This window comes from Sorex fumeus, unplaced genomic scaffold (assembly GCF_029834395.1).
Source record: "Sorex fumeus unplaced genomic scaffold, SorFum_2.1 ptg000003l, whole genome shotgun sequence".
Taxonomy (NCBI): domain Eukaryota; kingdom Metazoa; phylum Chordata; class Mammalia; order Eulipotyphla; family Soricidae; genus Sorex; species Sorex fumeus.
In genome coordinates this window covers 3,178,783-3,205,356 of record NW_026606060.1, presented here as the reverse complement: position 1 = coordinate 3,205,356, position 26,574 = coordinate 3,178,783, and the positions used below count along the sequence as shown (strand labels likewise).

Genomic DNA, 26,574 nt, shown 5'->3' with positions numbered 1-26,574 from the left:
CTGCTTTTAGCTTTTCTATTTTGGGTGAGAGAGTTCACTTTGAATACTTCTGGTAGTAAATTACCGCGTAGAGATATAATCATTAAAAATTACTATGTAAAAGTATTTGCTTTTCTGGAAAGGAAACTTCAGAGTTTTCAGTTTAGAATGTATAAATTAGGTGCCTGAAACTCAGAAACCCTAAGTGCCTGACCCAGACAAAGCAAACAGATTGGTAGGGTACAAATAACCCCACTGAACTTACACAGACAAATAGCCAATTAAAAACCCAAGAAGATTTAATCATTAAATCATGGAGCCAGCTCCTTAGGTCAGGGAGCGTTCTGGAGGCCACGCCGACTGTCGCAAAGGCAGAGGCTGCCCAGTGGTCGGCGCCTCTGAATTTCTAATTGGGTCAGGAGGTGCTGATTTTTGCCTTCGGAGGCCGGGTATTGGGGTGGGGGTGGGGGCACTGACTTTGTCTTAGCTGCGAGTCTCCACCCTGGCTTCACACGTTCGCTGGGGTGAGACCCAGACGCCTCCCCTCGCTCTCCAGCTGATTCCCATGTGCGGCGGGTCCCGCCTGAGCACACCTGGGCCTCGTCAGGGCGGCAGGTGCCAGCCGCGTCCTGACCCCCTCCGCCTCCCTCAACAACCCCGGCCGGGACACGAGGCTTTGAGCCTTGAGACCCTTCCAGAGGATGCTGGCGCTGCTGTCCGTGCCGTGCGAGGCACCTGAGAAAAGCTGAGCCCTTGATGCATGCAGAGGATGCGTAAGTGTAAAATAGAGGCGATCTGTTTGCATATTAACCGACGCTCTGCTGCAAGGAGTGGAGCCCGATGCCCGGCGAGGACGGACACGGCGGTGCCCCCTTCCCTGACCCGCAGCGCTGCACTGTGCGGCCTGGCATGCTCCTTCCGCCCCACGCCCGCACCCCGCAAGTTTCCCACTTTTATTTCAAGGACCGAGAAAACAAACGTCTTCCAGCGGAAGGTGAAGGGCGGAGGGTCCGGGCGGACTTTGCCCGGGCTGGGGGCCTCTGCCCGCCCCGCCCTCCGCGGCGGCGTCGTTACGCGGGTAACGTGCAGCGGGCACCGGGCACGACGTTGGGAGCGCGGCGGGCGCCACCTCCGGGCCTCGTGCCGCGTCGGCGCCAGGGACGGGCTGGGCCGCTGGCATGGCCTGTGCCAACCCAGTGGTAAGGAGAGCGGCCTCTGCTCGGGGGGCTCAGCAGCCACCAGCCCTGCCCCGGGACAGGACTGGCCTCGCCGACCTCTCAGCTGGGGGAGGGACAGCGCCGCAGGGGAGGGGTTAGAAGGTGGTGGGGATGCGGTGGCCTCCACCTCCCCCGTGTGGCCTCCACCTCCCCCGTGTGGCCTCCACCCTCTCCCGTGTCACCTCCACTTTGTGTGTCACCTCCACCTTCACCCTCTGTCACTTCCACCCTCCCCTCTGTAATGTTCACCCTCCCCTGTGTCACCTCCACCTTCCCATATGTCATCTCCACCCTCTTGTATCACCTCCACCCTCCTCTGTGTCACCTCCACCCTCCCCTGTGTCACCTCCATCCTCCCGTGTCACCTCCACCCTCCCCTGTGTCACCCGCACCCTCCCTTGTGTCACCTCCATCCTCCCCTGTGTCACCTCCACCCTCCCCTCTGTCATGTTCACCCTCCCCTGTGTCACCTCCACCCTCTCCTGTGTCACCTCCATCCTCCCGTGTCACCTCCACCCTCCCCTCTGTCACGTTCACCCTCCCCTGTGTCACCTCCACCCTCTCCTGTGTCACCTCCACCCTCTCCTGTGTCACCTCCACCCTCTCCTGTGTCACCTCCACCCTCCCCTCTGTCACGTTCACCCTCCCCTGTGTCATCCTCACCCTCCCCTGTGTCACCTCCGCCCTCCCCTGTGTCACCTCCACCCTCCCCTCTGTCACGTTCACCCTCCCCTGTGTCATACTCACCCTCCCCCGTGTCACCTCCATCCTCCCATGTCACTTCCACCCTCCCCTCTGTCATGTTCACACTCCCCTGTGTCACCTCCACCCTCACCTCTATCACCATCACCGTCCTCTGTGTCACCTGTATGTTTGGGAAGTTCACTGATGACTAATTTTAGGGTGGGTGTCACTCAGGCCGGGTTGTAGTGTTTACTGTAAGGACGTACGGTTCCTGCGGCCCCACCACACGCCTTCAGAGCCGCAGCTTCAGTTCCCATCCTTACCCGGTTTGTGCTTGAGACTGGTTGCAGACTCCCGCCCAGCTGGCAGAGCCCCAGTGTTCTCCCGGCAAGAGGGCCCGGCCGCCCAGCCAGAATTGATGGGCAAGGGAGACCTTCTATTAATTTTAAATTTAAATACTAAGGCTTGAAATGAAAAGAAATCAAGGTCTCCCCTTTATATTCGGTTATCTCTGATCTCATATTTGGTGACGCTCCTTGTGCTTGTCAGGATAATGTTATTTTCATGGATCCCACATGCGTGCATATGAGACTTCTCAGGCCCTTCCAGGATCAGGTTTTAGGTCCATTCTCATCATGTGTGTTTATTTATCCTGTTAATGTGTTTTAAGATGTGTAAGATACGTGTGACTGACTCTGAGCTTACCATGTATGCCATTTGATGGTGAAATCCAAGGGTGTGTGTGTGTGTGTGTGTGTGTGTGTGTCAGTTTGGCTTTTAACTTAGAGGAGAGATTAAAATTTATCTTCTGGGATATATGCTGTTATAATAGAGATGACAGGGTAAGCGCTACCAAGGCCAGCTATAATCCTAGAAGAAAGAGTGTTTGATACCGACTTTGCTTTTGAAAATTTCTTCTAATGGGTTATTTTTGACACTGCTATTAATACTCTGAAGATCTTAAAGGCCTTTTTCACCCAATGAGGTTTTTGTTTGTTTGTTTTGTGATCATACTAGCTGGGACTAATATTGAAGCATTGATATAGGATGCCTTTATCAGAGTAAATGTTTTAGAAGAAACTAGAATGCTACAATTTTTATTTTGGACCTGATTAAGCAGTATGAAATAAGAATAATGATTTCTGTCTTTTTTTCTTTTTGGGTCACACCCAGTGATGCTCTGGGGTTGCTCCTGGCTCTGCACTCAGGAATCATTCCTGGCAGTGCTTGGGGGACCATGTATGATGCCAGGAATTGGACCTGGGTCAGCTCCATGCAAGGCAAACGCCCTGTTATACTATTGCTCCGGCCCCCAGTGATTACTGTTTTGTCCTTCCTTCCTTCCTTCCTTCCTTCCTTCCTTCCTTCCTTCCTTCCTTCCTTCCCTCCCTCCCTCCCTCCCTCCGTCCCTCCCTCTCTCCTTCCCTCCCTCCCTCCCTCCCTCCCTCCCTTTCTTCCTTGTCATTTCTTTTTTTATTGAAATTATATATATTTATTTACATATACATGTGTCTATGTATATATGTCTCTGCTTAACACATCAAAATATGATTAAAGTATTTTTAAATTGCTGGTTAATTTTTTTTATTCTAAAACAGGTAATTACAATCACTTTTTAGTTTAGATTCCTTTAAAGATAGATGGAGACAATTATGATATGGGGGAACTAGAGAAAACATATTTTCAGTACTCCAAGTATTACTGGGTTATGATATTTTGAAAGATATAATGTAGAAACAATCTTGTGGTTACTACCTAAATGTTTTTTTCTCCTTTTATTTATTTATTTATTTATTTATTTATTTAATTTATTTATTTATTGAATACATCATGGGTAGCTTGCTAGGCTTTGCCGTGCAGGCAAGATACTCTCGGTAGCTTGCCGGGCTCCCGAGAGGTGCGGAGAAATCGAACCTGGCTCAGCCGGGCCGGCTGCATGCAAGGCAAACGCCCTACCACTGTGCTATCGCTCTAGCCCAATTTATTTATTGAATCACTGTGGGAAAAGTTACAAAGCTTTCAGGTTTAAGTCTCGGTCATGCAAATATCAAACACATTTCCCTTTACCAATACTTATTTTTTACCACGAAGAACCCCAATAAATCCCCCCTCCCAACCCTCCCAATGCATGTGAGGCGGATGAATTCTAGTTAACACTCTTATCTACTTTGACTAGATTCATTGTTTCGACAAAAGATGCACCATTATTATTTAGAGTTTACACCACCAAATCAGACATGCTGAAAAGGCATTGTGAAATAATTTGTTTTCTATAGCTGGTCACAAGAATCAAACGATTCTTCTTTGGATTTCTGGTATTTTACTTATTATTAACCCTGGAAGTATTTCTGCTGAGAGTCAGATAGTTATGAGATTGGTTTCTGTGCTCTGGAGCCATGGCCGTGCCAGAGAGCCACTCATGGAGGGGCAACTTGTGACCTTGGTAGGGCGTGAAGGATGAACCGGGAACGCCCCCCTTCCCATGAGGTTTCAGTCACCCCATCATGACCGGCTCATACCTGGCTTTCCACAAAGCTCCCAAGCGGCTGCCATCTTTCTTTCCAGAGGGAAAAAGGTGGAAGGGACCAACACCCTTTCCCCTCCAGGCAGGCATGGTGGTGTGGATTAAGGCATGGTCCATTCACTTTTCTGCTGCAAGCCGCTGGGCTCTGCATTAAGTCCTTGTGCTTCTGGACCCATGGCCGTGCCGGAGAGCCACTTGTGGGGGCAACTCGTGACCTTGGTAGGGCGTGAAGGACGAGCTGGGAACACCCCCCTTCCCATGAGGTTTCAGTCACCCCATCTTCCTTGTCATTTCTTATCAGTGAAACTTTCACTAGGTTAATATTATTACAACACTAGGTTAATAACTTATAACTTACAACTAGGTTAATATCATTACATTTTGAAGTGGGGTGGAAGTAAAACATAATTCACTTGGAAGGGCTGAGCTTATGAACTAGGTCTGTATTTCTAGATGTGACCAATATTCAATCTGGGTAGGAATCTGCTCTATATTATTAACAGGGCATGCTTTTCTCAGGGAGAATTTTAGGATGTTATGTACTATATAATGTGTTCATCTAGTTTCTTAGAAAACTTATTCTAGTGTAATTGTATATTTAGTTGAGACAGAAACTTCCTTGGTTTTGTTTTTGGGCCACACCCAGTGATGCTCAGTGCTCACTCCTGGCTCTGTCCCCACCATCCACCTTATGCTGGGCAGGCTAGGAGCCAATGGGGTGGTTGAGATAGAATCTGGCTAGGCGTTTTGCAAGGCCCTACCACTGTACAATCTCTCTAGCCTCTGACACTGTATTTTGGAAGTGGATTGGGCTTTAGTTATTCTGTTGTGGACCCCAGTCTTATGACTTAGAATTTTTTTACATTTTTGGGAATAATACAATGAACTCTAAGACAGCTCCTTTGGCCTTTCTGAGAAAACTTCAGATTGCAAAGTGTTCATTTCCACTTGTCTTAAATTTTTTCCCCCTTCTCATTGGAATTGGGGAGGTTAAATACTGACAGTAGTCAAACGACATAGCAGTAATCAAATAAATTTAACCATACATCTTAATGAGATTATTATCTCATATTTTATTGTCACCTCCTAGCTCAAATTTGCCAATAGATAGACTATAGGTCTAAAGCTAACACAGTTTGTAGAAAACAAAGATTGTACTTGGAATAGGTTGTTTTTAGTAAAAAATTTTTTGAGTGGTTTTTCTTCATAAGATTAGAAAGTATGCATTACATATTTTTTTTAAAGATGAAACGCCTGCAAACTGGAGAGTGAAAAACTTTACCAATTGCTTTTTTGTAGCCTAAACTCTATAAATCTGTTATTGAAGATGTTATTGAAAGAGTGCGGGACCTCTTTGCTGAAGAAGGTGTAGAGGAGCAAGTCTTAAAAGACTTAAAGCAGGTTTGTAATAGCATAAATTTATATTTGATTCTGTTGTTGTTTTCATCTTGAAAAAAGTTAAAATTATAGTTTTAATTATTTAATTATATTTAGTACTACCCTTTCATTGTGTCCTCAGCCAACAATTTGATTTAAAAAGACAAAAACCATTCTAATGCTTTTTTTTTTAAATAAATTTTTTTCCCCCTGCAGCTCTGGGAAACAAAGGTCTTGCAGTCTAAAGCAACAGAAGACTTCTTCAGAAATAGTGTCCATTCTCCTTTGTTCACTCTCCAGTTGCCACACGGTTTGCACCAAACATTGCAGTCATCAACAGGTTGGAAACAGGAACTGAGCACTATTTGAATCTTCAGAACAAATTCTTATTGGGTGGTAACTTTTAATGTGAAAGGGTAATATTCTTAAGATGCGAGGGCAGGAACCTCAGGATCACTACTATTAAATGGACAAAGAATAAATCATCCCCTAGAATTATTTTTATGGAAAGTAGATTATGTACACTAGTTGCTTTTTCAGTGTTCAAGTCCACAAAGTTGGAAGAATCTGACTCTAGAGAACAAGTTGTATAGTGTGGGGTTATTTGGAGAATCCATTGGTGAACTGAGACAACTTGATTGTGTTTAGTCAAGGAATAGATGGCCGGCACTGCCGAAGGTGAGGGCGTGTGATACTTCAGCTCTTGTTTTCTATGCACAACATACTTCTCTTATTGTATAAAAGTAGAAAAGTAGAATGAAAAGTTGACCAGATTATGGAAGTTATTCAGACTACATTTGGCTTCCTATGATGACAATGGGCTGGAGCGATAGCACAGCGGTAGGGCGTTTGCCTTGCATGCAGCCAACGTGGCCGACCTGAGTTCGATTCCTCCGCCCCTCTTGGAGAGCCCGGCAAGCTACCGAGAGTATCTCGCCCGCACGGCAGAGCCTGGCAAGCTACCTGTGATGTATTCGATATGCCAAACACAGTAACAACAAGTCTCATGATGGAGACGTTACTGGGCCCGCTCGAGCAAATCGATGAACAACGGGAGGACTGTGACAGTGACAGCGACAGTGATGATGATAATGGTAGCTAAAAATTATCTTTGTATTTGAGTTTATTCAATCTAGGCATCTGCTTTTAAGGAAATTCTTCCTTCTTCCCTCCCTCCCTCTCTCCGTTCCTTTCCTCCTTTCTCTCCCCTCCCTCCCTTCGTTCCTTTGTTTCTTCCCTCCTTCCCTTTCTTCCTCTTTCCCCCTTTCTCTCCCTACCTCCCTTTTTTCATTATGCTTGCTCTGTACTTAGGGATCACTCCTAGTGGGGCTGGGGGACCATGTAGGATGTTGGGGATTGAATCTAGATTAGCACATGCAAGACAAGTGCCCTCTATCTCTCTGACCCCTAAGGAAAATATTTTCACATATTATGTATGTCAGTTTAAACTGGAAAATATTAGCTAATAAATAAGAAACCAATATTGTTAATTTTTCTATCATTAATACCATATTTACTTTTTTCAATTTGAAAGCAGTCATTTATTAACTGACCAGATTATAAAAATATGGAAGATACCTTAGTTCATCCGTCTAATTGTCCAGTTGATCTGATCTTCTCTGTTGCCAGCATCTCCACCTTCTACAAAATGGGTGGTCTTTTTATTCATCCCACCCCGAGGAGAAGATAATTTGAAGGGCCAGAGGAAGTTGTTTGCCTCTTTGAAGTGCTTTCTAACAGTATAGATCTCATGAATCAGATCCTCCATGCAGACAATGCCATACTTACCCAGAGTTTGGGTGATCAGTGCATTATCCGTTAGGGCAATTCGCTTCTTGTGGATTTTGCCATAACCACACTTGTAGATCAATTTATTTACTGACTTCAGGTTTGGGTACCCCCATGCAATATAGGGTTCCACGATCCTCAGCATGTTAAACAAAGTCTTGTTGAGTTTAACAAAGGTACCATTGAAGATCTGGCGAAGGCAGAGAAGCTTCAGCACCTTTCAGACCTTGGGGCTCACACCATTGATACCTCTGATTCTGATGACAAAAGCCAATTTGGGTTCCGCAGGACATAAAAGTTGCCAGCTTTTCTTGCCGTCCTAGCCATGCGAATCTCTGACATGTACATCTGCCTATACTCCTTGTGATAATGCTTGACTTTTTCATAGATCAGCTTCCTTCTTGCCTTTTGAAGCATCTTTTTCTTTTTTTTTTTTAAATTTTTATTAGTGAAACACCATGAGGTACAGTTGTAGACTTACAAATTTTTGTGCTTGGGTTTCAGTTATACAATGATTGAGTACTCATCCCTCCACCAGTGCCCATTTTCCACCACCATGGATCCCAGTATCCCTCCCACCCCCCACCTCCCTCCCCCTTCCCACCCCACCCCTGTGGCAGGGCATTCCCTCTTGTTCTCTCTCTCCTTTTGGGTGCTGTGGTTTGCAAAAGAGGCATTGAGTGGCAATCATGTTCGGTCTAAAGTCTACTCTCAGCACGCATCTCCCATCCTGGGAGGATCCTCCCAACACCCTTTATTTGGTGCTCCCTTCTCTATCTGAGCTGCCTTCTCCCCCAGCATGTGTGGCTGGCCTCCAAGCCATGGAGTAAATCTCCTGGTACTTATCTCAGCTATTCTTGGGTGTTTGTCTCCTGTTTTGTTACTTTATATTCCCCAAATGAATGCAATCTTTCTATATCTGTCCCTCTCTTTCTGACTCATTTCACTTAGCATGATACTTTCCATGTAGTACCACTTGTATGTAAATTTCATGATTTCATCTTTTCTAGCAGCTGCATAGTACTCCACTGTGTAGATGTACCAAAGTTTCATTAACCAGTCATCTGTTCTTGGGCACTCGGGTTTTTTCCAGATTTTGGCTATTGTGAATAGTGCAGCAATGAACATAGAAGCGCAGATGTCATTTAGACTGTAATTTTTTGCCTCTCCAGGATATATTCCCAGGCGTGGTATTGCTGGGTCAAATGGGAGCTCAATTTCTAATTTTTTGAGAATCGTCCATACTGTTTTCCAAAAGGGCTGAACCATTCAGCATTCCTACCAGCAGTAGATGAGGGTCCCTTTCTCGCCACATCAATGCCAACACCGGTTGCTTTTATTTTTTTGGATGTGGGCCAGTCTCTGTGGTGTGACAGTGATCAGAATACAAAGACAGTCTACAGAATGGGAAAGGATATTTACCCAATACCCATCTGATAAAGGGTTGATATCAAGGATATACAAAGCACTGGTTGAACTCTACAAGAAGAAAACATCTAACCCCATCAAAAAATGGGGTGATGGAATGAACAGAAACTTTCCCAAAGAAGAAATCTGAATGGCTAAAAGGCACATGAGAAAATGTTCTACATCACTAATCACCAGGGAGATGCAGATCGAAGCATCTTTTGAGCAAACTTCTTTCTCAGGCGCTTGATCTTCAGCTCTGCAAAATTCTTTTGCTTTTTCTTCAGGGTTTCTGGCACATCAGGAAGCTTCTTTTTCTTCTCTCCAGCGGCCGCTGCTGCCGGCTTAGCAGGGAACTTCTTTTTCTTCTCTTCTTCGCCTTCCATGGTTCCAGTCGGGAAAGAGCATACCTTATTTACTTTAGATAATTACATTTTATGTTATTCTAATGTTTGCACAAAGTAGCATAAAATTTTGCAAATATAGTATAAAATACATATGTATGTATTTATGCTAACAGACACATTGCCTGTCTGTCCTCCCATTGTTCATCGATTTGCTCAAGTGGTCCCAGTGACGTCTCCATTTTGAGACTTGTTGTTACTGTGCTTGGCATATGGAATACATGATGGGTAGCTTGCCAGGCTTTGCTGTGCGGGCGAGATACTCTTGGTAGCTTGCCGGGCTCTCCGATAGGGGCAGAGGAATCAAACCCAGTTCGGCTGGGCTGGCTGCAAGCAAGGCAAACGCCCTACCGCCTTGGTATTGCTCCAGCCCTGCTAACAGACACATAACACACATTCTTTATGGACAGATACAAACACACAGATACAGATTTGATGTGGTTAGCTGAGAATCAGCAAGACGTGAGGATTAGATTTTGAATTAGATTGTCAGTAATAACCGAATTGTTCATTACAACTTGGAAAGAGCCACATGTCAGTGATAAAGGACAAAGCAAAAGAAAATAGTAAGGGAGTTAGTAACTCTTCTAAACAGAAATGATAAATTATAGCAATTATCATTTGTAGAAATGAAATAATTATCATATAAAACTGGTACATAATACTGTGCTCATTAAAAACAATTTTACTCTGTAAGAACTAACCATTACAGACACTTTTTTTCATGACAAATTGATACACCACTAGATAACATTGAGTCATTTTTCATCAACTTTTGGATATTTTGGCTATGCTTTTGTTTTTAAGTTTAGTGTTTTCTTAGGACACTTATTTGTTTAACATTTTCCTGACAATAACATTTTTAAAAAATTTATTACTATTGACAGACTCATGGACTTTAAAATCAAAAGTGGCTTGGAGATGGTGGGCGTGGAGGGTGACATGTTTGTCTTTTGTCCAAAACATCCTTAGCACTTCTCATGTTCTTGGTTATTCAAAATTGCAGTACTTGATCTTACCACAAGATGGTAATATGGTCAGTGATTTAACTCACAAAATAGTCTTGCAGCTAATATCTAGCCTACTTTCACCTCATGCTTTATTCTTATTTTCTGTCTTAGAAGTTAGAATAATAGAAATAATTATGTTTAAACAAGACAGTTTTTCTCTTTATTCTTTTCAACATCGTTTATAATGAAGTGGTTTAAGAAGTACGTTTCTCATTTAAAAATGCATCATATGGCCTGTTCCTATTCCTCCTCATTCTTAGGTTCCCAGAGATTCTTGAAGTAAATAGCTGTATAAAATCGAAGCATTTAAAAATTATATCATTTTATTGTGTGCCTTCAGAAGCCTGATTAGGGTCGGAGCATTAGCTCACAGGCTGCAGCATATGTTTTGCATGCAGGAAGCTGGGTCCAGTCACTGGCTACCACCACAGGGTCCTCCACTCCCACCAGAAGTGCCCCCTGAGCACTGAATTTGCAGTAGCCCCTAAGCAGCACTGAGTGTGGCCACTCTTCCCCGCCCTCATAAGCATCTGTAAAATATCCTAAAAATTATTTTCTTTATCTGAAGTTGCTAACACTTCTGGGTCACAGAATCCCTTTTTATTTTTTAAAATAGAGGACTTTTAAAAGCTTTTTTTATATGTTTTGTTTATTATTATTTTAGTCTGGGGCCTGACTATGCTCAGGTTTACCCCTTGCTCTGTGCTCAGGGATCATTCCTGAGAGTACTGGGGGGACCACAAGGGGCCAAGGGATTGAACCGGGGCCTCATACAAGGCACTATACTCTGCCTCCAGTCCCTCTTATGTATGTTTTATATATGTTTACATATGTTTCAATATATATATGCTTATATACATTTGCCTTATCTAAATTTTTAAGTTGGTTGATTAAATAATTTACACATAAAGTTAGCAATTTAGCATAATAACATGTTTGCTAAAAAAAACCAATTCTGCCAGAAAAAATTTATGAGCACATAATGAGAAAATCTTTTAAAAAATGAGAAGATGGCATTGTTTTTACTTCTCTGCAGATCTTGATAAGTGTCTGGGTTTATTGAAGACAGCTGGATTCTCCTCTCTATTTCTAAATTCAATCTGTTGTGATATGTTGTTTTGGCTAAAGTATACGAGGAAAATTTAGCCTCCCACAGATATATAATTGGAGAAGGGGGGAATATTTTAAGAGCGTTTTTGGGATAATTTGATACTATGCTGAAACTCAACTGGTGGTGAATGGTAAGTGTCTGAGAGGTCAGTGGCGAAGTGGACTCTGAAACAGCATCAGTGTGATTTTAAAAGTGATGTTAAGATTCACAGGTTCTTCTTGCACTTTGGAGGACTCTAGCCTACGAGTAATTTTATATTGTGTCTTGGACACATTGAAAATACCATTCTCTTGAGTTATGCAGTTGCCAACATTATGTATTATAATATAAAAATATTCATGGTAGGGCCATACAATTCATCACTAAAGAGTTTGTATATTAGAATATTGAGCTCACTCTTGGATATGATTCAAATTTCTGCTTTAAGCTTAAATTCTATTAATGATGAATAAATACTGCCTGGCTCTTTTCCTTGGAGTGATAGTATACTAGGTAAAAATAAAAGTCTGCCCAGTACCTAAATCTGAATAGCCATAATATTGGCCTGTTACTTGTTTTTTGGATGGGAGTTGAGGGCACAGCTGCTGGAGGTCAGGGCTTACTCTTGACTCTGCTCAGGAATCACTCCTGGTGGTACTCAGGGGACCCTAGGGGTGGTGTTGGCTGCACGGAAGGCAAGTGTCTTCCTCCGGTTCTTTGTCTTCTGGGCTGTTCTTTCAAGTAATAGCAGTGTTTCTTGACAAGAGCCCAGGTCAGCTCCCAAATTCAACATCACGGTGCTTTCTTTCCTATTTCCTTGCACTTTTGTTTGCTGCAGAAATGCTTCACGTGTTCCATTTCATCTCATAGAAAATTAAAATGTGTATTTGAGCATTGTGTTTCAGCAACACAAATTCTTATGGTTACATGATGGAACTTGAGTAAAATAGCTTTGTTGTCACCATTTTTTCTTTTACTGTGAGTAGCAGTAAAGAATAAATACAAAGAGCAGCACTAAGCTTTGACTGCTGCCTTAATTCAGGCTAAGATGCTTTTCAGTTTTACTCACCATTTCTTTGTGTCATCAGTGAAAATGTCAACAAAATAGAGCTCAGATTAGTAAGAAATGAAAAGGCATTTGTTTTCTCTGTGGTATGAAAATAGTTTTGACCTCAAGAACACAGTGAAAAGGTCTTGGGGACTCTTCCAGTTTTGCACACTGTTTTGAGAAATCTGATCTAGTTTTTGGTGACCATCATTTTAATCCATTAAAAATTGTTGTGGGGGCCACACCTGACAGTGCTCAGGGGCCACTAGGGTCATTGCCCACATGGTCAGAGGTCCTGGAGTCATGGACATTGATTGAACCCTAAGATCTTCAACATCCAAAGCGTCTGCTCCGTTATTTGTGTCACATCCTCTGTAATACACTTTTAAAGGAGATTCAGTAATATTCACTGGTTATAGGATTTTGATCTTCCTCCCTTTTTTTAATGGCTTGATAGGTCATTTCTAACACAAAATAATATGCCATTGATTGGATGGACTGGTTTATTCTTTCACTGAAGAACATCTTGGTTGCTTTGGGGCAATTTTAAATAAGGCTAATATCAACATTCGTGTTTAGGTTTTTGTGCGGGCTTAAGTTCATTTGCTTTAGGTTAAGACCAAGGAGGAGTAAGTCAGGACATACTTAGTTTTGTCAGAAACTCCTGAACTGCCTTCTAAGGTGACTGTCGTTTTTTCATTTCTGCCTGCACTGAATGAACTAGCTGCTGCTCCACAGCCATCACATTTGGGGTTGTCAGTGCTTGGACTTTCACCTGTTCTATCGTCAAGTGGCAGCTCACTTATCACTTAATCACTTAACTTCCCGTTAGTCGTCGATTTGCTCGAGCGGGCGCCAGCAACGTCTCCATTTGTCCCTGTTGCGTGCTAGTGTAGCCCAATGGCATCTGTTCACTCCGGGAACATGAAGGGCCTCAAACCGATCGTTCATGATCTTGACGAAGAAGTCTGACCATCTGGTAGGTGGGCGGCCACGCGGTCTTTTGACATCCTGTGGAATCCAGTCGGTAACAGCTCTAGTCCAACGGTCGTCTTTAAATCTCATTACGTGACCAGCCCATCTGATTTTGACACCTTGGCAAACGAGACAGCGTCCCTGATTCTTGATCGTCGATGGAGGTCGGAACTCCAGATTCTTTCTCTCATTTGAGTGAAACGTGATATTCCAAGCATAGCTCTTTCAATTCCTCTTTGGGAGACCCGAATAGCATTCTCATCCTGTTTACGTAGGGCCCAGGTTTCTGAGGCATATATTAATGCAGGAAGAACAGTGGAATCAAAGAGATGTGCCCGGAGCCGGAGGTTCTTCGTCCTCTTAGCTATTTCTTCGACGTTCTTGAAGGCGTTCCAAGCCGCTCTCTTCCTCCTGAGCAGCTTGGGTGCCAGGTCATTTGTCATGTTGACCTCTCGACCTAGGTACACATAGCTGTTGCATTCGGAGATGGTCGTTCCATTGAGAGTGAATGGGGCGTCAGGAACAAGGCTGTTTCTCATAAACATTGTCTTCGTAAGATTCAGCTGTAGTCCTACCTTTCCACACTCACGGTCAAAGTCGGCCAGTATTTGTGCCGCTTGGCTGGTGTTTGGTGATATTAAAACAATGTCATCAGCAAAGCGGAGGTGATGTAGTTGCCGACCATCTATCTTCACTCCCATTCCTTCCCATTCCAGTCGTCACATGATGTTCTCAAGGGTGGCACTGAAGAGTTTCGGTGAAATGGTGTCACCCTGCCGAACCCCTCTCTTGACATCAACGATCACTTCTTTGTAGAATGGTGAGATCCTGGTAGTGAATCCACAATACAGCTCACAGAGGATCCTGATGTATTGGGCTTGAATGCCCTGATTGGCTAGGGCTTCAATGACTGCTTCCGTCTCAACAGAATCAAAGGCGTTCTTTAAATCAATGAACGTTAAACAGAGCGGCATCTTGAACTCCCGAGAAACCTCAATGAGCTTGGTTATCGTGTGAATATGGTCGATGGTGCTGAATCCTTTGCGGAACCCGGCTTGCTCGCATGGTTGTCCTTCATCTAGTGTTCTGCCAATCCTATTTAGGATGACTCGAGTGAACAACTTGTAGATGACAGACAATAGGCAGATCGGGCGATAGTTGCCAATGTCATGGATGTCTCCCTTCTGGAACAGTAGTACGGTCCTGCTGGCAGCTCATTGTTTTTATTTGCATTTCCCTGATGTCAGTGTGATGGTGGCACATCTTCCTGTATGTGACTTGCCGTTTGTCTGCTTTGGTGAGGGGTTTGCCATCTGCATATTATTTTTATTGGTGTGCAGTCCAGTCTGTTAAGGTCTTTGGCCCATATATATATATCCATATATATAATACATATAATATATGTTATATATATTAACTTTTTAATTGAATCACTATGAGATAAACCCTTTCAAAGCTGTTCACACAGTGTTCCAAGACCCATCCCTCCATGTACACCCCTAAATGTATACACACCAGTGTACATTTCCCAGCACCAGTGTCCCCAGGTTTCCTTCTATCACCCCCACCCCCTGCCTGCCTCTATGGTAGGCACTTTTCTTCTCTCTCTCTCTCTCTCTCTCTCTCTCTCCCCCCTCTCTTCCTCCTTTTGGGCATTGTGGTTTGCAATATTGATACTGAAAGGTTATTATGAAAATCTCTTTACCTACTTTTAACCCTCAGATCTTGTCCAGCCTGATCATTCCCTGCTGCTATTGTCATACTGGTCTCTTCTCTATCTTACCTACCCTCAGCCCCACACACACTTGTGGTCAGTTCTAACCATTGACCAGTCCTCCTAGCCCCTGTTTTCCCTGGCTAAGGAGATTAGTCTTCTACTATATATTTTTGGTCCATATTTTAAACCTTTGATTGTTTTCTTATGATTGAATTTTAATTTTTCTGAGGGTGTCGGAGAGAGAATATAGGGGTTAAGACACTTGCTTTGCATTAGGCCAACCCTGGTTCCCTGAGCACTGCCGAGTGTGGCCCCCAAATATTTGTTCATTTTGGATAACATTCCCTTGTCAGATGTGCCTTTTTTCAAGTTGGATTTTAACAACTAACTCAGAACAGCAGGTGTAAACTAGAATTTTCCCGAGCAAATTGAGATCTATGCTTTTAGAGCAACTGAAACCTATTTAGTTTCCACGCCACATTAAAAAAAGTCCCCAGTCATTATGAGAGGAAGAACAGGAATAATAAGCAATTTGTGGTGACTTTCATCTTTGGGCATTAGAATGTTGAATATTTTTTTTCTTTTTGGACCACACCCGGCGATGCTCAGGGATTACTACTTACTCTGCACTCAGGAATTCCTCCTGGCAGTGCTCAGGGGACCATATGGGATGCTAGGAATCGAACTGGGTGTCTGCCACATGCAAGGCAAACGCCCTACCTGCTGTGCTATTGCTCCAGCCCCAGAATATTGAAATTTTAAGCAAAAACTTAAAATATCCAATTGTTCTTCAACTTAAGATCTGATGAAAAATTTTCAGCATGACTATTGTTTTTTTCATTGATTTTTAATTAGGATATTATTCAGTTTGCTTATCCATGTACTAGTTGATCACAAAGAAGAAATTGCTCTTCTTGCATTGAGTTGAACATTAAGATTTGTAATGATTCGAGGCAGAGCTACAAATATTGTGAAATTATTAACTGCCTTAATAGGAAAGCTTTTTTGGCACATTTGGGGAGAAATCAAATTAAAAATATTTAATGTAGTGGTACCAGATGTCTTTTTTTTGGATGGGGGCCATCTGCTGGTGCTTTCGGTAACAGGGTCACATTTTGCAGTGCTTGGGAGCCATGTGGTTCAGGGGACTGAACCCAGGGCCTCACGGGTGCCACCAGTGCGCTCTCCCACTTGCACTCTCTTCTCAGCCCATGAAGCTGTGTTTTAGTAAACCTTATTTTAAAAATATTTTTGATTTTGGATTACACCCAGCTGTGCTCAGAGTTTGTTCCTGTCTCTGCACTCAGAGATCTCTCTTGGTGATCTCCCCTCAGGGGACCACATGGGATGTCAGGGATTGAACCTGGGGCGGCTGCATGCAAAGCAAGTACACAAGCCATTGGTCCCTCTATAAAGCTTCTTATATTGTGTTTGTGGGATCGAATTCTTTCCAAATGCTAAGTCTTTTTGTGAAATTCAATATTTCTAGATTATATACATGAGGACCAAATTCTGAGTCTTCTGAGTAAATGCACAGTCAGTTAAAACTTGGTCATTAAAATCATTTCAGGCATATAGAATGGCATGTATAATTTGTGACCATGCATAAACTGTGCCCATAACTTATAAATTTAGTATTAAAACTAAGTAGGAACTGCATAAAACTTCACTATAAAACATTGTTAGTTCAATGTTTTTATTCTGATGGCTAGCTATAAAGAATCTCTTAAAACTCTTATCGTTCCATTTAATTTATACAAGAATAGAGAATTATCCTTTAGGATTTATTGCAAGGTATTTAAAAGAAGGGGGTTGTTGTTACTTTTCCTCAAGAAATTCATTTAATTGCTTCAGACAGTCTGTTCACAGAGTTCTGTTTCCTCCCAGGCTATGACTTAAGCTAGACCCGTTTAAGCTTTGTTCACTTTCGCTAATTAAGACTCAGACCATTGTGTACTGACATTCCAGTTCTTTCTAATTTAGCCTTTCTAAAATCATGCTTCTTAATAAGCAAAGTTCTAGATGATCAGAGGATAAAAATAATTTTGTGCTTCATTAACCATCAGTCTGCTGTCTCAATTTTGTTGTTTTTAACATGGAAAATAATGAGTTTAAAAAATATTTGCTCTTCTGAGCTATTTGTTGTATATGATGGAGTCATTCTCATGTCAGAAAGAGTTCTCTGGGGCTATTTTTATCAATGAACTATCTCAAAGAAGGTCATAATAAACGTTATGTTTGATGCATATGTGCTGCATAAGTTCTTTCAAAGTTGAAAATTCTTGTTTTTATTAAAGAATAGGTAAAATCCCATTCCAACAGTCGTTCAGATTGGTATAATGTACCTTGAGGTAAACTTTAAGGTGTCTTTGACCAACGGAGATCCTTCTATTGGAGTAACACTTTGTTCTTTATTCGTGTTTTTCTTTTTTTTTGTCTGGGGAATTGAGCCCAGGACCTCAAGCTCATGCGTCTTGCGCTCTGCCATTATGCCAATATCTCCTGACCAACGTTTTAGACTCCTTAATGATTACATTTATAACCATTTGGCCAAACTTATAAATTTATTATAAATGAAGGGGTAGTTAGAATAGAAAATTGGTAGATAATATATATGGATTTCAGCTTTAATGCAGGTTGACTTGGTGTTTTCTTGATAATTTTTCTAAGTTTTCTTAGCACTTGTATCTATTTGATGCAGGCACTTCAGGAGAGATTATCTTTTCTCTTTTTAAGTGAAGAACAGAAAGAAATGTTCTTTTAATTTAATTTTTTTTGATTTTTTATTTTTTTAAATTAAAAAAAATTGTTTTTCCCTCCTTAAAATTTGATTTACTACTGTTTTATAATACTACAGGATTTCAGGGGTATAGTCTAATACCTCTGTGTGTCTAAGGCCTCACTATATCCACTACAAGTGCTCAACTGTCATCCCTCTCTCAGAAGATCCCTCTACTTATTTTTCTGATTCCATTTCTCTCTGACCAGCATGGTTTTCACTAGACCTAGGGTGTGTGTGTGTGTGTGTGTGTGTGTGTGTGTGTGTGTGTGTGCATGTGTGTCCCCTTTGTCACTGTTGCTTCAGTGTGTGCAGGATCACACACATCCCTGCGGTGTTCACAGCTATAGTTGTGGTCTTTGCGGCCCCACGTCAGTTCCAGTGCTCACACGGCTGACCAAGGTGCTGGCCTTCCTTTGCTGCTGTACTGCACACTTGCTTACTGGCTGTTCACGTTCCTTGCACCCTTTTCTGCAGTGCCCGCTCAGGGTTGCAGTCATTACCTGTGGTGCTCACACCAGACTTCTCAAGGCTCAGAGCTCTTGGCCCTGATGCTTGCACCTTTTTCGGTTGTGCTCACATACCCCTGGCTGTGATGTGGCTGAAAGGGTCCCTGGGGCCAGGGACTCAGGGCAGCGAGCTCAGCCTGCAGTGCCATGTGGGACGTTCTGGAGGTGGGACTCAAGCGGGGCTCTGAGCACCGGGCCTTCTCCAGCCCCCACGTTTGTTTTTTTTGGTGCTTTCATGACGTATAGCTCATATATGCGGAACATTTTGGTTTCTTATTTCACTAGGCCTGATCACTTCAAGTTCTGTTTATGCCAAAGGCAGGGTTTCTTCGCTGTTGAAGGCAGAGTAGCATTCCTTTGAGCTTACGAACACAGTTTCTTTAGGTATCATCTGCTAACACACATTGAGGTCGATGCCAAGAATATGTGCTCCCATTCATGCCTTCTCCAAACTCCATGTAGCTTTATTTGCTCACTTGGCCATAGTGTTCTATAAATAATGTTTCATGGACTGAAGAGATTGAAATTTATTTTGGACTTACATAGTTTAGGATATATAATGGGCTGGAGCGATAGCCCAGCGGTAGGGCATTTGCCTTGCGCGCAGCCAGCCTGGCTGAGCCCCTCTTGGAGAGCCCGGTAAGCTACTGAGAGTATCTCGCCCGCACGGCAAAGCCTGGCAAGCTACCCGTGACATATCCAATATGCCAAATACAGTACAACAAGTCTCATGATGGAGACATTACTGGACCCACTCAAATAGTTTAGGATGAGTTTATGATGGGGTTCTTATGTTTAGGCATAGTATAGTTGGAAGTGTGTCAAATACAACTTTCCTCCATTGAGAAGTTCCAATGGTGAGTTAGTGCTACATTGATTTAGTAAAGACAGCTTATTCTTTTTCCTAAAGAGTTCTAGAGAACAATAACTTACAGATATTTAATTGGGAATTAAATTGGGAATTGGTAATTTAGTTGGGAATATTTGTGAACAAATTCAAATATAAATTTATTTGAGAACTATACTTTAAAATTATTTTTTAACATGATTGGATTCAGGAAACAGAATTTATTATGGTTCAACATACTAGTGATAGAAAAATGTTTTTAAGAAGAGTAAGCTCTTTAGCAGTTTAATTAAATTGGTAAATTCCAATGAAGGTGTAATGATAATTTGTTTTCTATGCAGCATCCTTAGTTTTTCCTGCTGGTAGAACTCTGCCCACTTTTACTACAACAGACCTGGTAGGTAACTTATTTAAAACATATTTTAAAAGATAATGCCCTACTTTCAGCAATTGGTGGGAGAAGTCCTGAACATATTTTCAGTCCTTCAGACAACTGGGAAAAGATATAGTATTGGATGGGGAGATAGAAATAGCTGTTATAGCACAGAAGTACCAAAAGTACCAAAAGGTACTTCAGGACTTTCAGAACTATTTTCCTTTTAAAAGCAGTGCTCAGGGGACTTGGGGTCATTGCTGGGATACTTGGTCTGGTCATACAGGCCTGAAGGTTTGGGACTTGAGTCTGGCACTGTGGGACTGTTGGGCTGGGTAGACCATGCTGGGGTTACCAGGATCACTTTTGGTGGTACTAGGGAATCATACTATAAGATTGAATCTGGCGTCTGCATGCAAACCAGCCTTTGAACACTCCCTCGCCCAGAATTGATAGTTCCTTGTCAGGTTTTTTAGAGTGGTCTGTTAGTATCTGCTAAGACTGTATATACAAGGGTAGGGAATGTCTGTCGTTTTTTTTTTTCTTGGTGCATGCCCAGCTGTACTTAGGGCTTATTCCTGGCCCAATGTTGAGGCATCACTCCTGGATTGGTGGTGTGCAAGGCAAATGCCATAGCCTCAAGCCTATTTCTCTGGCCCACTGTGTGGAGTTTTAATATATTGTAAAATATTATAGATATGGCGAATCATAAAGAGATGATTTTGATTCTGTATTTATTTTCTCTCCTTAGGAGCTAAGCCACCTGTTCATCTCATTATTTAAGTCATTTCTTCCCATCATTTATTTAGACATTTAAAAAAAATTTATTTATTTATTTATTGAATCGCTGTGGGAAAAGTTACAAAGCTTTCAGGTTTAGGTCTCGGTCATGCAAATATCAATCACATTTCCCTTTACCAATACTTATTTTTCACCACGAAGAACCCCAATAAACCCCCACCCCCCAATGCCTGTGGGGCAGATGAATTCTAGTTAACACTATCTACTTTGGCTAGCTTCATTGTTTCAATAAAAGTTGCACCATTATTATTTAGAGTTTACCCCCTCCCCCCCCAATCAGCCATGCTGAAAAAGCATTGTGAAATGATGTTATTTAGACATTTTTAACCCTTTGGGTAACAGAGTTTAGAGTATAAGTTTCTCCTCCACTAGGATTTGACAACAAGCAAATGACATTTCGGGTGCTGAAAGGTGTCAGTGTTATGTATGATGCACTATCAGTAACAGTACTGATAGTGCATCATCACAGAACTAAAATTTGCAGATAAAGTGCCTCTCACTCCACACAGACTGCTGGCGGAGTGGCACAATGTATGTGTGTGTGTGTATGTGTGTGTATGTGTGTGTGTGCGTGTGTGTGTGTATGTGTATGGGGGGGCACTGGTGAGATTGGTGTTGAAACATTGTGTGCCTGAACCCCAATCATGAATAACTGTCATTTCTCAGTGACAAAATTTAAAAAATAAGACATTTAAACAGAGAAAACTGAGTAGTTTTTAGCAAGGAATGTATCATATTTTCTCTTACCTTTCTTCCATGGTGTCAGTGTCATATAATCCACTAACAGTTTTCATTTTCTTTCAGCTCATGAACTACCTTTTTTTTTTTTTTACCTTACCCAGTGATGCTCAGGGCTTATTTCCTGACTCTGTACTTAGGATCTCTTCTGGAGGGCTTGGGATGCAATATGGGGTGTTGGGGATTGAACCAGGTTGGCTGTGAGCAAGGCAAGCGCCCTACCCACTGTACTATCTCTCTGGCCCCCATGAACTACGATTCTCAGGTTCAAAGTTTTAGTAGGCCATTTAATCTCGTTTGTTCATTGATACAAAGCAAACACTGCGCCCTTCAGTAAGGTATTTGGGGAGAATGGTGTTGCTTTTAATAAACTAGTGAAGAAAACTCACTGCCTTTGAAATTACTCAAAAAAATCTTTTAAATATACATGTAAAAAGTTTTAAAAAATTACAAAGTAAAAGTAGAAAGCCTTGTACACTTAAGGATAATTATATTAAGTTTTTGATTTATATCCATTTACAACTTAAAAAAATTTGGTGTTTGGGTCACACTTTGCAGTACTCAGGGATTTTTCTTTGTTCTGCACTCAGGGATCAGCCTTGGAAGGAGTTGGGGGGACTATAAAGGGTGCCAGGGATTGAACCCAGGTTGGCTGCTTGTAAGGCAAACCCCTTTCCTGTACCATCACTCCGGCTCTCCTTTTGCAAGTCTTTCATGGCAATCATATCAGGGCTAGGGGTGTGGCTGAGTGGTTGAGTTATGCTTTGCATGCATAAGGCTTTGGGTTCTAGCCTGGCATTGCAAAATACAAAACAAAACCAAGTTAAAAAACCTGATTGATTTGCAGAATCCCTTCATTTCTGTACTGCTAGATAAGGTAAAGGTAAAGGCCCTCCCGTTGATCGTCGATTTGCTCGAGCGGGCCCAGTAACGTCTCCATTGGAGACTTTGTTGTTACTGTGTCTGGCATATCGAATACTCTCGGTAGCTTGCCGGGCTCTCCGAGAGGGGCGAAGGAATCGAACTCGGGTCGGCCATGTTGGCCGCTTGTAAGGCGAACGCCCTACCCGCTGTGCTATCGCTCCAGCCCTATAGGGACCTAGATGAGGTCCCTATTTCAATAAAAAGAAAATTACATTAATTTCATAAAAGTAGGATGATTCTTGTGTTTCTGTAATTTTAAAAAACTTAGTCCATGGGGCTGGAGAGATAGCACAGCGGGTAGGGCGTTTGCCTTGCACGTGGCCGACCTGGGTTCAATTCCCAGCATCCCATATGGTCCCCTGAGCACCGCCAGGAGTAACTCCTGAGTGCAGAGCCAGGAGTAACCCCTGTGCATCGCCAGGTGTGACCCAAAAAGCAAAAAAAAAAAAAAAAAAAAAAAACCTTAGTCCTTTAACCTTAAATGGGCCTTTAGTTCCAGTCACTAGTTAGTAATTAGTAGATTGTAGATATATCACAATTTGACCTCTTGTTAATGGGTACTTAAATTATTTCTAATATTTTTTTCCAAATTGACATTCCACTAATTAAGTATAATTATAATCCACAAGTATGTGGATATATTTTTGTGTATTTGTATTATTGTCAGATCTTCAGAATAACTTCCTAGAAGTAGAATTTTTGCATCAGAGATCATTCATGTTTTTAATCACAAAATGGCCCTCCAAAGGAATTGTACAATGTACATTTGTAGTGACCCAAGATTGTGATTTTTATCCTGTCCTTATGAATATTGATTTTTGCTAATCAGTGTTTTAAATTTTTGTAGATCTGACTGATACAAAACTGTTTGATTTGGGGTCTGGAGTGATAGCACTTTGGGTCTGGAGTGATAGTGGGTGGGGCATTTGCCTTGCATGCGGCCGACCTGGGTTTGATTCCCAGCATCCCCTATGGTTCCCCAAGCATCGCCAGGAGTAATTTCTGAGTGCATGAGCCAGGAGTAACCTCTGTGTAATCTCGGGTGTGATCCCCCCCAAAAAAGAACTGTTTGATTTAATTTAGTATTTAAAAAATGTTGAGGGCCAGACCAGGGAGGTGACACAGGGGTTAGTGTGCTTGCCTCTCCCCGAGAACCATGAGGAATGGCGTTAGGAGTAGTTCCTGAGCACTTCTGGGTGTGGCCCCAAACATCCTGCAAAGGAAACTGAAGGTCGAATCATTCCCAAATAAAATTGACACAATAGCATGTGATCTTGAAAATACCATTATAGAGCAACATAAAGACAGCAGGATTTCAATGAACAGTTGTGGTTCTTACATGTGACTTCTTGAGAATCAGGGGCAAAGCAATGGAGTAGACAAGTTTTATAAGCCAATATTTATATTATTTAAATTTAAACATTTTTATTTATTTTAATCTGGAGTCCTGCCTGGAAGTTCTTTGGAGCTATTCCAGTTTGTTGTTTAGGGGTTTCTCCCAGCAGTGCTCAGGGAACCATATGGTGCCAGGAATTGTACCAGGGTCTCTGCATGCAAAGCATGCACTGCCACTAAATGATACCTCTGGCCCCTGTATTTGTATTTTAAGAATTACTGGTTTCTTTGCTAATAGTGGTTGGATATAATTCATTTTATCCCTTAATAAGATGTCTCAAACCCAATACTAAATTTTTGTTTTATTTAAAGAACTCAGCCCTAATATACAGTTACTGTATTGCAAAGCATAATGCTCCAAAGGAGGGGGGTTAGAAGAGAGAAAGAGAGACAGAGAGACAGAGACAGAGAGAGACACAGAAGAGAGAGAGAGGGAGAGAGAGAAAGAGAGAGAGAGAGAGAGAGTTTGTCTACCATAGAGGCTGACTGGGAGTGGGGGGTGGAAGGAAGGAAACTGGGGACATTGGTGGTGGTAAATGTACACTGGTGAAGGGATGGGTGTTGGAACATTGTATGACTGAAAACCTATCATGAACAACTTTGTAACTGTGTATCTCACAGAGATTTAATATTAATAATATATAATAATAAACAGGGCAAGCTACTGAGAGTATCTCGCCCGCACAGCAAAGCCTGGCAAGCTACCTGTGACATATTCAATATGCCAAACACAGTAACAAGTCTCATGATGGAGACGTTACTGGGCCTGCTCGAGCAAATCGATGAATAATGAAAGGACCGTGACCGTGAATAATAAACAACTTAGCCCCAATGTTGCTGTTGTCAAAGTACTGTCCTGAACCGGGTTTTTGGACTCTGAGAAAGACAGATGCAAGCGAATGCCTTTTCTATCTTTGTAATATAAATTTCTCATATTTAGGGCACCTCAAACTCCAGTGCAAACTTTGCTTTTCCTGGTTATCCCATTCATGTTCCGACAGGTGTGACACTACAAACTGCATCTGGTAAGACTCCAGTGTCGAAATATTTTGTTTTGAGAGTGGTACTGACTTCTGGATCTTAATGTTCATGATTTTGTCAAACTGTTTGCCAGAAGTTACTGAAGTTAGAAGAAAGGTTAATAAAACATATTTGACAATCAATGGACAGTTGATGCTAGACTCAGCCTGTCCTATGTTTTATTCCCAATTGCATTTCCCAGTATTGGGAGATGTGTATTCTTAAAACCTTTAGGAAACTTTTAGAAACGATTTTGCTAATCCTAGTCATTAAAGTCTTAGGAACACAAAATTACATATCTGGGCTACCTCTCATCAAGAGGCAAGCAGCAAAGAAATAGACCTGAGCATGCAAAGACAAGCTATGGACAACCACTTTCCTTGCATCTCCTGGCTGCCAGTTGAGCATGAGTGTTATTTTTTGGAAAAGGGGAGGGGAGTACCGTTACTGACAGAATTTTCTGTTTTTCTAGGTCACCTCTATAAAGTCAACATGCCAGTCATGGTGGCACAGAGCCCGGGCAGGGGGAGTTTCCTTCCGCCTCCGATGCAGCCAGTGTTTCAGCAGCTCGGGCCCCCTCCTGTCCTGCCCGCTGGTGTGCCTCGGCTGGCACCGTGCTTCCTCCAGGCTGCCACTGAGAAGGCCCCACCACCCTCGGTGCTGTACCCATGTCCCATGCCGAGAAACTGCTCGGAAAGTGCCAGCGGGGACGTGCTGGTGGCTCCGGGCAGTGACCCCCGTGGCCTGCCCGAGGCCCTGCTGGGCCAGCCCGAAGGCCCTGTGTATGTCACCTACCCGGGGCTGGTGTTCCCACCGCATGGGCCGCAAGTTGACCCCAAGGAGCCTGGGCGCCAGCCTGCCCCGAAGCGCAGGATGCCCATGAGTGATGCCAGCAGGTGGCCTGGTACCACCCAGGAGCCGGGCAAGGTACATGTGAGTCCCACCCGTGGGGAGCGGGCATGCACCGGGCCACGTATTCCTCGATTCTGCGAAAGTATGCATTCGATTTCCCTAGGAAATAGTGTTCTTATGGAATAGAACCATCAGTTCTTCAAGTACCCACACTCAGCATCTCTTTGCGTTTGGAACCACATTCGATCTTTCTTTAAAGACGAGGCACTCGTTTCTGTGGGCTGCGTTTGCCCTGTCTCATATATTGGGATTGTTTATTTGCAGATAAAATTGAAAGGAAAAACCCCATAAATTAATCCTAGTCATTAAATGGCTATTTGAGGTAATTGATCATCCTATCTAATATGTAAAAATGGTTCAACTTTTTTTTTTCCAACTTTTTTTTCTCTTCTACCGATTTTTTCCCAAATTTCCACATGAATGATGTTCCTACATTAGGAATAATCTTGCTACTAGATTTTTTTAGCTATTAAAATACTAATTAATTTTTTGGAAATATAAACCGCCATTTATTTTTTCTGTTTAGGGTTTTTGTTGGGGAGGGGGTGGCTTTGTGGTGACACCTGCCAGTGGTGCGGCTCAGGGATGGGCCAGAATGTCCTACGATCAGTTTAGTTTATACAATTTAATATGTGTGGCCAATCATGGAAGGTTTTTTTTAATAGTTTAGTGGCTCTCTAGAATTGCTCTACAAATCCGTAGCAATGAATCAATGCGCCCCATGTTTCCTGAGGCAGAAGGGGGAAGACACAGAAACAACAACACATAATGAATGGAAAAAGTTACTGTCAGAAGCCTCTTTTAGGATGTTTCAGAAGTTTGAAGCCTGCTCAAAATATCACAGTACATTTGATTTTGGTTTAGTTTGTGTATATTTAAAATCAGTATGTTTTTTTGAGTATTTTTCACTATATTTACATTACAACATATAGGACTTAAGAAATGTGAGTTAAACTCACGATTTATGTAATACTGAGTCTGAGGAAAAATGCAGATTTTAAATAAACGTTTCCACCTTTTGTGATATTTGGAGATACTTTTCCCAGCCTATAGGAA

The 26,574-nt window shown here is 42.4% G+C and overlaps 1 protein-coding gene and 1 pseudogene across 1 annotated transcript in view; one reads left to right on the top strand and one right to left on the bottom strand.

The window, feature by feature from the left end:
• The first annotated feature begins 1,157 nt into the window (after positions 1-1,157).
• Positions 1,158-26,574, top strand: part of GTF2A1L (general transcription factor IIA subunit 1 like) — a 73,159-nt gene continuing 47,742 nt past the window's right edge. The window contains exons 1-6 of the mRNA XM_056118850.1: positions 1,158-1,178; positions 5,704-5,805; positions 5,998-6,121; positions 19,697-19,752; positions 24,527-24,611; positions 25,079-25,533. Of these exons, the coding sequence (XP_055974825.1) occupies positions 1,158-1,178; positions 5,704-5,805; positions 5,998-6,121; positions 19,697-19,752; positions 24,527-24,611; positions 25,079-25,533 (843 nt within the window). The remainder of the gene's footprint in view (positions 1,179-5,703; positions 5,806-5,997; positions 6,122-19,696; positions 19,753-24,526; positions 24,612-25,078; positions 25,534-26,574) is intronic.
• LOC130027138 (60S ribosomal protein L7-like) lies at positions 7,361-9,362 on the bottom strand (annotated as a pseudogene).